This window comes from Neodiprion fabricii, chromosome 7 (assembly GCF_021155785.1).
Source record: "Neodiprion fabricii isolate iyNeoFabr1 chromosome 7, iyNeoFabr1.1, whole genome shotgun sequence".
In the NCBI taxonomy this organism is placed as follows: domain Eukaryota; kingdom Metazoa; phylum Arthropoda; class Insecta; order Hymenoptera; family Diprionidae; genus Neodiprion; species Neodiprion fabricii.
Window position 1 is genome coordinate 19,866,165 of NC_060245.1, and position 11,622 is coordinate 19,877,786.

General features: G+C 40.3%; 3 protein-coding genes across 5 annotated transcripts; all 3 read right to left on the reverse strand.

The window, feature by feature from the left end:
- Positions 1–11: 11 nt before the first annotated feature.
- On the reverse strand, positions 12–6,205 carry LOC124186526. Of its 3 annotated transcripts, none has more exons than XM_046578315.1 (6): positions 6,138–6,205; positions 3,573–3,707; positions 2,690–2,776; positions 2,533–2,623; positions 1,290–1,808; positions 12–679 (listed from the first exon to the last, which is right to left on the reverse strand). In XM_046578315.1, exons 3-6 carry the CDS (start codon positions 2,736–2,738, stop codon positions 100–102), a joined length of 1,239 nt encoding a protein of 412 aa, XP_046434271.1. In that variant the 5' UTR covers positions 2,739–2,776; positions 3,573–3,707; positions 6,138–6,205; the 3' UTR covers positions 12–99. The 3 variants fall into 3 exon arrangements, with proteins under 3 accessions (XP_046434271.1, XP_046434270.1, XP_046434269.1); XM_046578314.1 differs by lacking the exon at positions 6,138–6,205 and adding an exon at positions 5,971–6,077; XM_046578313.1 differs by lacking the exon at positions 6,138–6,205 and adding an exon at positions 3,791–4,097.
- Positions 6,206–6,669: 464 nt separating this feature from the next.
- LOC124186534 lies at positions 6,670–9,443 on the reverse strand. The gene is made up of 3 exons (XM_046578328.1): positions 8,485–9,443; positions 7,791–7,939; positions 6,670–6,887 (listed from the first exon to the last, which is right to left on the reverse strand). The coding sequence occupies exons 1-3, from the start codon at positions 8,843–8,845 to the stop codon at positions 6,672–6,674; spliced, it is 726 nt and encodes a 241-aa protein (XP_046434284.1). The 5' UTR covers positions 8,846–9,443; the 3' UTR covers positions 6,670–6,671.
- A 685-nt stretch (positions 9,444–10,128) lies between these two features.
- Positions 10,129–11,453, reverse strand: LOC124186533. Its single transcript, XM_046578327.1, has 3 exons — positions 11,243–11,453; positions 10,776–11,060; positions 10,129–10,682 (listed from the first exon to the last, which is right to left on the reverse strand). The coding sequence occupies exons 1-3, from the start codon at positions 11,322–11,324 to the stop codon at positions 10,312–10,314; spliced, it is 738 nt and encodes a 245-aa protein (XP_046434283.1). The 5' UTR covers positions 11,325–11,453; the 3' UTR covers positions 10,129–10,311.
- Between the last annotated feature and the right edge of the window lie 169 nt (positions 11,454–11,622).

Consider the following 11,622-nt stretch of genomic DNA (forward strand, 5'->3'; position numbering starts at 1 on the left):
TTATCGTGACAAATGTACATAAATTAATTAAACGTATGTATGTATAAATGTTTTTTAAATATAGAAAACAAGGGTATAATAGTAAATTAAAAACTGCAATCATTCGGGAAATATTATTTTTCCATCCGAGTCATCGTTTACGGGTAATTCAACGATTTTGCTGTTAGCATCGAGGTAACTCCGAGGTCCGGGAGTCTCGAGCTCCTCGACGCTTCTGTCGACGATCCATCCCTCGTTATTTTCTTCGGGTCCAATTCTGGAAACGATTCCAAACCCGGGAGGAATTCTGTTGGGAAAGCTGCTCGTCCTGTTGTCGTAATGCCCGGAGAAGTCCGACTCGATCGGTTCGTCCTGCTGGATGAACGGCGTATTCTGTAGGACGAAAACACCCGGTGGCAAAACCGGGATCATCGATTCCTGGGCCGATATCACGTTGTTGGACGGCGTTACGTCGAATTTCATCGAGTTTCCCGATCCCGGCTCTGACATCGGTATCGAAATCGTTTCTCCGTTCACGATTCCGGTGGCACCAAAATGTCCGCCGCTCTTCCTCGTTATCATCCTCGGCAAACCGTTATTCCTGCCTCTGAGTATCACCTGCATTTTTGCTGCCGCATTACCCGGCTTTTTCAGACTCCGAGTCGAGCGACGCCACAGATTGTCGAAAAGTAACATAGGTCTGCAACCAAAAAATTGCACAGTTGTGTTTTTTTCATACCGTTTGTTAGAGATTTTTACTGGTCGAAATCGGAAAGAATACTCAAAAAATTCCATCACGTCAGGTTTTTTTCTTCAACTTGTCGTCTGGAGTTTCATTTGGAGCGAAACTCCCGTTTAACTAAAAATCTGGTATACTGTTCTTGAGTGTAAAAATTCTATGCAAAGGTGATTTCTTACTTTCATTTAATACGTATCAGAGTGAGACTCAAGAATAAATGCAAAGAGGGAAAGAGAAAATGGAAAGCGGAAACGTTTTCGGAGAAGCATCGAAGAGAAGAAGAAAAGTTTTCATAGGGAAAAAGAATGAACACGGAATGTTAAAGTAGATTTCACGAAGAAATTCGTTTGTTTAATTTTATAAGATGTATTGTTTAGTTCATTCGTTGTAACGAAATACTGGTTGTTTCGTTATTCGTATGTTTTTTTTTATGCAAGCAGTTTATACTTTGCAAAAATACCGTACGTGAGGGAGGAAAATGGAAGTGATTTTTGGATTCGGCACACTCGATAACTTTATATTTACCAAAAACATCCCATGCGGTTGAAATAAAATATTTTTTTTTGCAGACCTGTGTAGTCCGTTCGGTATTTTCACCCCTTTTCTCGACTTCCCTGCCGAATAGCGTCGGATTTTCATCCTCGTCGAATCTCCGGGTTCTTTCACTTCCCGCATCCATCTTGAGAGAAGCATTGGACCCCGACCGTTCGCCATCCTTTGCATTTGACCCGGAGGCATCTGACCTCCCGGCATTTGACCTGGTGGCATTTGACCTCCCGGCATTTGACCTGGTGGCATTTGACCTTCCGGCATTTGACCCATTTGAGGAGGAGAACCATTGGGTGGAGGCATCTGACCGGAATTTGATGGATTGGTTCCGGTTTGGGAAGGTGGCATTTGACCACCTCCTGGTTGCATCCCGGTCGAACCATTCAGTACAGTGTTGGTGGTGTTCGGTGGTCCCATGGTTCCGACGCTCGCATTTGACGATTGGTTTTGTAAAATGGTCGAGAGACTGATGCAGTTGTAATTAATCACCCAGTTCTCAGCCTTCGACATTACGTCGAGTTGAGCGCATATCGTTATTGATCTGAAAGATGGTATGACGGGAATCGGTTTGTTTTTCCAATCTGAGCTGTTTATTCTCTTTCGGCCGAATTGATTGTGCGTTATTTAAGGTGGTCCTTATTTGGGGCTCGGAAACATTTCATTTAGACGGCTCCTGGACGTGTTGAAAATTATTTAAAAAAAATCTATGTAAAGTTTAAAGCACGTACGTGAACTGGAACACATGCCTCTGAGCTCTGACGGTTATAAATTAAAAATACGTTATTTCGTTTTGCATGAGAATGGTATAAATTAAGGGACCGATTTGAAACTTGGCAGAGTTCGCGCTTGTAATAATAAGAACAAAGCCTGAAAATTTCAAAATTTTATAACCATTATTCCCTTACATATATAAGCCTAATAAAAATGATGCTATTAAGCTTATATATGTAAAAAGAAATACATCACAAAATTGTGATAAGATTTTGAAATTTTTAAGATTTGTTCCTATCATTGTAAGCAACAACTATGCCAAGTTTCAAATCGTTCCCTCAATTTATACCAAACCAATACAAAACGAAATAACTGTTTATAAAAACTACATGTATTAATTTACATTTAAAACTTTCGGAGCTTACTGTTAGAGGCGCGTGTTGCTATTGACGTGGAGGATTAAAACTTTACACTAAATTTATTTTTTTTTTTCTTAATGATTGTCAACATATTTGGGCGGCGTCTCAATGAAAATTTTCCCGATTCTTAAATACCTTGGAAACAGGGAAACTTCCATAACGTCGACGCAGGCGAACGAATAGCGACAATCTGGTATTGAAGTGCATACTTTGAACGCTCTGTAATCTGCGCAAAATTAACAACTCGATGATTAACGTGGCTTGGAATAGTTAATTGCCGGCTTTTTATTACCTATTACAGAGACGTGACGAATGGTGTTCGAGCCCAGAGTGATGTTCATGCTCAGTCCAGTTTGCTGGTAGGCGAAGTTGACGCAGACTGGATAATCGGTAAACAATGTTCGCTTTGAGTATTTTTGCGATATAATTTTATTGTTAGTCTCGTAATACCAAAGATATGAACGTTCGTTGATTCTAAAGGATTATGCGCGGTCAGGATTTTTCAAAAATCGATTATTTTTTTTTTTTTTTGTACCTCACTTACGTAATGTAAATACATTCAAGTATTTACACAGAAAATTTCACGTCGATCCGACAAATATTGTCAAAGTTACGCGCACATTTGCAAAGACGACACGCAGCGTTTGAAAGTGATTTTGAAACGTTGAATGCGTTTTTTTCAAAACTATGTTTTCAAGGTCGGATCGGTCTCTAATTTTTACACAAGCTTTTTGTTAACATATTTTTTAGTCCTTGATCCAAGGTTTTTCCTCACCGATAAATATTTTCCATTTTGTAAAGAAATTAAGACGAAAATTTTTATGGAACATCGAATTTTTTTTTGTTTTTCGAGAAAATCGCCGTTTTGTTAAAAATTATATCCGTATATTAACTAAATCTTTTTTGTTTTTTCATTTCCAACGATCCAGTCCAGGGATATCCTGCTCACCGCAAGACGTCCTTTTTCAGAGTTGTTCCCGGATATCGACTATTGCAGCTTTAAAAATCATTACTTTCACATGTAAAAAATATCAGAATGAAGTTAAATATTACCCCAATATGCATGAAAATTATCATATCAATAAATTGATATGTCTCTGGATGAAAAATCTTTGAAAAATCGTTTGCCTTTCGGCCTCCCGACTGCGTGCAAACCTACGTAAAAAATAACTCACGATTTTTTGCAACTCCTCGAAGCAGGATCGTTACGCTTTGGCAACACGAGCAAGAAGATGTCGTAGAGCAGGAGCAACTTTTTTGAGTGACCGAAACGGTTCGATGGAGAAGAAACCCCAGCGACAAATACGATCCTGGAATGAATTCGACATTGGGTAAAAAAATCGCGATAAATCGACAAGGAAACGATCAAGATTGAAGAAATAAAATCGCGCACTTTCCATCACAGCGTCGATCGGCTCGATTTCCGCGAACCTACCCACGGACACTAGGATAACGATAAAGTAAAGATTGAGGGGAAGCCAACTCTTCATTATTCTATCAATCGCTATCAATAAATAACCCCGAGCAATCGACAAATAATCAATCGGTTGTATCGAAATATTATTCAAACGACTCGTCGATGTTTCATCGCGAATATGGGAAAACCGAGTGACGAATATCGCATAAAAGACCCGTAACTCTGTGGCCAATTGTAAGCTTTGAATAATAATACCGGTAAGCGCTGTGACCCGAACAGGATGCAATTATCCAGGGGAAAAAGAATTAGTTTGAAATTACGCTACGTACAGCGATTTACACGGTGCGTTTGTGTTATTTCATAATCCCGGTGAAAACTAGGCGCACATCCGTGTAACAACAACGCAACATGTAAATACGTATAGCTATTATAATATGTATACGTACGGTTAACAGTAAAATCGGTACACAGAATAGCTGCATATTTTTACCATGGCAATTAGCGAAGCGTATACACAGTCCGATTAATTATATCCATCGTATTGTCAAGGTGTGAGTATTTTTTTTTTTTTTTTCTTTCTTTTCTCTTCTTATTTATATCAATACCGGTTCTGTTTTGTTTTTTTGTTTTTTTTTTTCTTCTTGCAACAATCACCGGTTCTCCTCTGCATTTTCTAGCACAGGGACGTGGAGTGGAGCGAATCCGATGTTATACATACAGTATGTATATGTATGTACGTACGTTTTGGTTCGGTTGTAACAACAAAATCGAAAGCTTCCTGGTCGAGATAATAAGGCAGATGTTATGTATCGGTTACTGATGGGATTCGAAGAATAAAAATGATACGGTAATTGGACACCGCGTGTCGCAAAATGAATTTTTATTTTCTTTATTTTTTTTTCTCGTTACAGTTCTATCGCATTTATGCTATCGCTTTCTTTTTTTTTTATGAATGGAAATTTTTTTTTTTTATCATACAATATTGAAAATGACGCCCTTCAAAACGGTGGACATGATAATTCGATAATTATTCGACCGATTTACATTAAAATTTTGGACAGCACACGCGTTAGTTGTAATTTATCTTGGAATTCAGTCTTCCAGATTTTTCATAATTTTATTCAATTTTTACTTTTTTTTTAATTCGAACGACTGTAGAAAAAAATTAAGGAATTGTTGCTTTTTTTTTTTTAATTTTGTTTCTTCATGTTTTCGACAATGAAAAATGTGTTTGACTCAAGTTCTAGTTTCATGATTTAATTAACCCGAAAAGGGACTTTTGCATTCAACCAGCTGCTATGGACGCCGTTTTGAATGTTATAAATATTGAAATAATTTGCATATATACTTGAATATACGTAAATTAATGTATGAAAAAAAACAGTGATAGCATAAATGCAATAGAATTACAACAGGAAAGAAATTAGAAAAAGGAGATCGACGTTTTTTTTTTTTTTTTATTGCTTCGGTCTCCGATGTATCCGGTCATCTTAACGATTGCAACGACGTTAGAGATGCAGCTTATTTTGAGAATATCGACGCTGATCGGGACGCGCTTGCGTCGGTCGATTACTCTCTATATTATATTCCGGGACGACACGGAATAGACAAATCGATAACCCAACAAGTGCGAGCTACAACAACTCCTAAACACTGACAACAATCACACTCTCGAGTACGGTATAATGATCGCAACATAAACCGTCAGATATTATGGCAAAAGCATATCGAGATAGGTAACACGGTGTTAGGGGGGAAAGGGTAAAATTTTAACATAGCGGTGCGGATTATTCGAAAACGTGTATTGATGATCGTTTGGTGAAAAGTCACGGGGAGCGTAGATCGAACAGCAGAGATAAAGGCACCGAGATTGGTATAGTTTTATCTAAATAAGTCAAGTGCCGATTACGAGATAACGTTCCCGATGGGATGTGTGTACATCATTTTTTTTTTTTTTTTTTTTTTTTATCATTTAGTCTTTTTATTTTTCAAAGATAGAACGAACGTGTCACACGCGATCGAACCGCCGATGCAATCGTACAGAATATCGCAGCGGCTTAGTTGTACATATTATATATATATATATATATATATAATAATAATATATATAAGTATATATAAATGTATGCGAAGTAACGTGAAGTACATTAACTTACGTTTCAAAATTTACACATCAAACACAATTACAAGTATATGTATAATTTAGTAAATTCAACCGATACGAATTTATTATCCGCACATTCGACTTGGGGCTGGGTAAAATCCTTGCCTCAGCGATCGCGGGTCAAGATTGATCGTCATCGTGTAACACTCGCCAACTAACCGCGTTTGTTATTAACCGGTTCGATTTTCTTCGTTGACGGAGCTTGCGGTTGTTATAAAGAACATAATCAGTGAAAATCATGATCTTCTACCGACTTAAGAACATCGACCATCACGCCATCATCACCCACATCGATCCGGCCTGGATCAGGATCAAGAATCTACTACGTAAGGCTTGGCGCCAGCTCATAGTAAGGGAATTTATATCGGAACTCGCCTTTGAAGTCGAGTATCTGTGATTTTCGAAACAGTATATATATATATATATATATATATATATATGTATATGGGATCGCTGCGGTAACGATGATTTATACTTTTATGAGCTACGAATGATGCCACGATCTTATTATTACTACTGTTATTATTGTTATTATCATTATTATTTATATATTAAGAAAAAAAAAATAGAAATATTATAGATACAGTCTTTGTACACTCGCCTGCGTAATAAATATACAATGTTATAAATAATATCGATTATTATCGTACGATGGGATTAATGAGAGTGAATCAGTGAATTGTCCATTGAATTTCAGTAGTCGAATAAATCATCGTCATCGTCTTCGTCATCGTCGTCGTTATCCCCCGCGTCGTTTCCCTCGTACTCGTCGTTTTCCTCGTCATCATCGTCGTCGTCGTCGTCGTCGTCGTCGTCTTCGGGCAAGAATTCCAGGCCCAATCCTCCGCCGTCTTCAGGTTTTACCACAGCAACGCCTTTTGATCCGAGTCTCAGGCAATCCAGACCAACCTGTAAAATTTATATTCGTTATAAAAACGATACCAGTGGATGGATGTTTGGTAAAAAAATATATTTTTCAAGTATTTCAGGCAACGCTAGTCGCTATTTACTTGGATCATATAAGCGACGATAAGGCGGCGTTAAAACTAATCCCCGGAGATAAAACCGCGGTGTTATCTGATGCGAAATCGCGTCAGTTGCTAGACCAGCCCTGGGGTGGTTCATTTTTAAACATTTTTTAGTTCTTTCAAGTGAGAACTCGAAAAATTTGTGACAAATATTGGAAAAAAAATTGTCTCAAAACCCGGAGAAGGTAGAAAAATATTTAGAGATCGCTACCGATTGTTGTAATATTTTTTATTTATTTTTATGGCTACACCGTACGAACCTATACCTATATATATATTAGTTTATTTTTTTTGGATCGTGGTGCAATTAATCGTTCACCAATCAACAGCAAACCGCGCCTAACAATTCATCAGTTGGCTGTTCTCGTCTTTTATCCGAAAGATTAATCGTCTCGAAGAAATTTGGATAACAGTTTTTCCTACTGGAAATAAGAGTATCGCGTTACCTTAACGTCCATATTTTGTTTTTCGTAGCGATTTTTATAAACAATGATTAATTGGACCACGATACGAAACAATTAAACTAATATAATATACAAAAGTCCGTTAGGTGTATACATAAAATTAAATAAAAAATATTAGAACAATTGCCAGCGACTTCTAAATATTTTCCTACTCCCTCAAGGTTTTGCAAACAATTTTTTTCTCTCACGATTTGTCAAAAATTTTCCGAGTGGTGGTTAAAAAAAAAGTTAAAGAACGAACCGCAGTTATATCGCGTGACCCAGTTCGGATAACGTGCGAAAAAATATAAACAAAAGAAGAGTCGTATGTGTATACGGACCTTGAAGAGAGTCGTGTCCTGAAACTTTCCCTCCATGTTTACGCAGGCGTGGACATTTCGACCCTGGAAGTATATGTTGTAGAATCTGACGCAGGCCCTGACGATCGGAATCCGAGGAACCGGAACGCAAAAGGGTCGCGGATTTTTGCCTGCCCAAACAAACCGATCAGTTACCGCTACCTCGTATTAATATTGTACCATACAAGCTAGCTAAAAATTTCTGACCACTCTCGCATTTTACCGTTACCATCGAATAAACGGTTAATGGTTGCAAAACGAAAGTGAGTCTTGGCGGTACGAAACGTGGTACCGATGAATGAGTTCCTCGCAGTTGGTGACCCAGGTAGCACACTTATCGAGACATCGAATATCGTTGACTGATTAAAAAAACCGGCGTAATGTGAATGAATGAAAAATCTCATTCGATATTTGCAGAAAGATCGGAAAAAATGATGAAAACTCGTATAACACTTGTTGAGTATAAATTGACAACCTGGCGGAAGATTCGAGAGTGTTTGGTTAATGACATGTGGTCAAGAATTGGCTTGCGAAAAGTAGCGTTTTTTCATCCGCAGTCTAAGATTACTCGATTTAATTTATTACCAGCAAAAATTCCGTTGGCTATGAGTCGACTTTGAGTTCGTCGGGAATGACGATCGATATTTCTGAACTAAGCCCTGCATCAATTAATTACCGGAAACGCTTCTTGTGTAGAGGACCCTGTCGTTCATCAGGACGTTAGCGGTGAACCGGAAGTCGTCCGGTTCGTAAGTGACGTTGACGCAGGCCTTCTGGCGAAAAGTGCTCAGAAGGATCCTCGAACAACACCCGCAGACCCCGTTGGCGCAGTGGCAAGGCCCCTCTCTAGTGGCTGTGACCTGGGCCTGAGCAGCGGTCGACGTTTCGACCGGAACTGCGACTGCGGTTTGCTTCGACAGGGACGGTTTTGACTCGTTGCCCAGTCGATCGGTGGCCTTGGATTCCTCCGCGAGGATCTTCTCGTCCTGCAGCAGGACCAGCGTCACGGTGAGGACGAAGAGGTCAATGCCGCGCATTCTTGTAAAACGTTTGTACACTCTATCGATGGACTTGTTCTTGGGCGTGGAGAACGTGGAGAACGGAACGCACCTCGCGCTCGACTTGGATCTCGTCTCTCGAAGGACTGCAGCTCCTACGACTTATGTCACGAAGCGACTCCTTCGAAGCTCCCGGCTCCGAGTGGAAAACGAGTTGCACGTGACCACCGGTTGGGCCCAACACCCGTGCGGGGATGACCCCGATCAAAGAGAAATTTAGGCCCAGTTTCAAACGCTTTCATTTGCTTTTTTTGTCGGTGCATCAAACTACGGGGATTCAACGCGGTGGTTTTCGAAAAGGATCGCGTGCCGGAGATACGTTGCGTGGATTCTCTCGAGGGCGATAAATCGGCTCGTCAACTCGGTTGAGAACATTTTTTAAACCTGTTGTATAATTGGATACTGTCGTGTGTTAGATACGTGAGAAAATTTAAGGTTTCAATGAATGATGGAGGCGTCTTCGTGTACTCGGAAAAAATTTTTATCTTAATGACCACAAGAAATTTCAGGGTCGTTATACACCCTTACAAATATTATTTACACACAACCAAAAAGTTTGGTTGATTTTCTAAAGCGCAGGAAACAAAATGCTTCAGTAACGTCTGAGAAAAGGTTTCGCATCGGAATCCCACAGATTTTGTTCCGATTGCGAAATCAGTTCTGAAAAGCGAAATCATTTCGTAAAGATTGGAAAATTATTGTTTAATCGTTGTGACTGATAAAATTATCGTTTTATTCTAATTTATGCTGCACGAATTAAGCGCCACGTCGAACAATGACTAAGAAATATGCCGTTGCGAATTGACAGGTCGATTCAACGATGTTGGATCACGAATGATTTTGTTCTGCCGATTATACCGGACGGATGCCCGAAACACCTGCCAATGATTGCTAATCTTACTTCTCTTGCGAGAAAGGATTTTTAACGCGTTACGCAAAGTATTTTGCCACTTCGACAAAAATTCTTACAAATTAACGACGTAAAGTGTTATTTGATAGCGTTAATCAATTAGTAGCTCTCACGATTTCGTCAATTTTACTAATCCTTATCCACCGAATAGATTTCGTGAACTGTACGAAGCGATTCGGTTTAATCTACCGGAGGATATTCAACATTTTGATAATACAATGGAAAGAGTATCGTTTCATTAAATTGTCTGAATTAAAATCGAGATTTCGTATCCATAAGTATATATTTTCTGTGCAATATAAATTTTTTTTAGCAATTTCGAATCAATTACTTCGTTAACTTCGGTATTGACAATAAAATACCGCGTTCCCATAAGGAACTTTTTTACAAAATGCGTTTACGAATTGATTTTTTTTTTTTTCTACGAAGCACAAATTTTCCTGCAATCGTAGCTACGCACATATTACGAATAAATAGCGATTACACGATTAGATCGGTGGATTATTAGGTAAAGAATTATACAGTTGTACGCGAATCACAGTTTCAGCTGGCCTATTAAGAGCTCGTCCTCGGGACTGAGCGTCGTGGTGAGAACGGTGGCCGTCTGTAAATCGTCGGTCTCGAAGTTCACCTCGTCGTATACTTCCGACCCAGCAATTCCTGACGTGCCATCGTCCGAGCTGTCGATTTGATCAGGTTTTATCCAAGTGATACCCTGACTTGTGATCCGCATGCAGTCGAAGTGGAGAACCATGATCGGTGTCTGTGCGACCTTCGCCTGAAGGTCCATGCAACAGTGAATACTATCCGGACTGGGCATGTGAATGTCGTGAAATCTGGCGCACATCTGGAGCAACTGCTCCGGTATGTACGGAAGCGCGAAGCAAACCGGGGGCGGGTTTTTGGCTGAAAGCAAGGGCAACTCAAGGTCAAGTTGTGTACAGGGCCGGGAAAGCTTGTCTGCCGAAGTGATAATTCACTCTGTGTAATTCGACTCACCGGATAACTGGTTAGTGTAGATGGTCATGTTGTTCATTGTGACCTGCATCTTGATCGCGAAGTCGTAAGGGTCGTAGGTCAAGTTGGTGCAAGCCTTCTGGTCCAGCCCCAATCTCGTAATGTTGATCCCGGCACAGCAGCCGCACGAATACCCTTCGCAGTTACAAGGCATTCCGCGAAAACCGATTCTGGTGTTAGGGAGTCGACTGGCATCCTCTATCTCAAACTTTAGAGGCTGCTTCGTATCCGGGTTGTAGTAGACGCCCTTGTACAACACCTCGAACACTGTAAGCGGAGAGAATTCATGTTGCGGTCGTAGAAAAAGAGTCCAGCGGGCCTTGAACCCCGGGTACCAAGGTCAAGGCCACCGACTTTCTACTTCCCCGATGCCACTGAAGCCGCAGAGCCACGTTGCACCTGGTGCAGGTAGAAAAGCACACCGTGGTCGTGATTGTGGTGTTGATTACCTTTCAACTGATTGTTGTTGATTATCGCTGATTCGCAGACGCCGATGGCGAGGAGAACGAGAATCGCTACGATGGCTGCCATGTCGTCTAACACTTGATCTTGCACTTGGGTATTGCGAATAAGCTTCCAAATCCGAGGTCCACAACCTTACCCACCGAGCAACCGTTAGCAAATGATCGGATTAAACCGCGCACCAGTGGTCTGACCGGCTCTGGGTATGTCGGACGATGAATTTTTACGACCGGCAATGCCATTAAACAGGCCTCTCACGTTTGCCACAGAAAGTCGCTAATTATCGCTTTTCAATAACCTCACGTACAAGCTGCGCACCTTGTTTGAGAATAGCTCTTCGCCGACGGTGTCAACCTCGCGGAATAAG

What these genes read in the sequence shown, in the direction of transcription:
- LOC124186526 (XM_046578313.1), bottom strand. Translation starts at nt 3,887, where the DNA reads ATGAAGAGTTGGCTTCCCCTCAATCTTTACTTTATCGTTATCCTAGTG. An exon ending in TCGAGGAGTTGCAAAAAATC is followed by an intron (nt 2,777 to 3,572) that starts GTGAGTTATTTT and finishes CCGATTATCCAG; the next exon opens with TCTGCGTCAACTTCGCCTAC. An exon ending in ATACCGAACGGACTACACAG is followed by an intron (nt 680 to 1,289) that starts GTCTGCAAAAAA and finishes TTTTGGTTGCAG; the next exon opens with ACCTATGTTACTTTTCGACA.
- LOC124186533 (XM_046578327.1), bottom strand. Translation starts at nt 11,324, where the DNA reads ATGGCAGCCATCGTAGCGATTCTCGTTCTCCTCGCCATCGGCGTCTGC. An exon ending in CAACAACAATCAGTTGAAAG is followed by an intron (nt 11,061 to 11,242) that starts GTAATCAACACC and finishes CTCCGCTTACAG; the next exon opens with TGTTCGAGGTGTTGTACAAG. An exon ending in CTACACTAACCAGTTATCCG is followed by an intron (nt 10,683 to 10,775) that starts GTGAGTCGAATT and finishes CCTTGCTTTCAG; the next exon opens with CCAAAAACCCGCCCCCGGTT.
- LOC124186534 (XM_046578328.1), bottom strand. Translation starts at nt 8,845, where the DNA reads ATGCGCGGCATTGACCTCTTCGTCCTCACCGTGACGCTGGTCCTGCTG. An exon ending in CTACACAAGAAGCGTTTCCG is followed by an intron (nt 7,940 to 8,484) that starts GTAATTAATTGA and finishes TTGTTTGGGCAG; the next exon opens with GCAAAAATCCGCGACCCTTT. An exon ending in AGGACACGACTCTCTTCAAG is followed by an intron (nt 6,888 to 7,790) that starts GTCCGTATACAC and finishes TAAATTTTACAG; the next exon opens with GTTGGTCTGGATTGCCTGAG.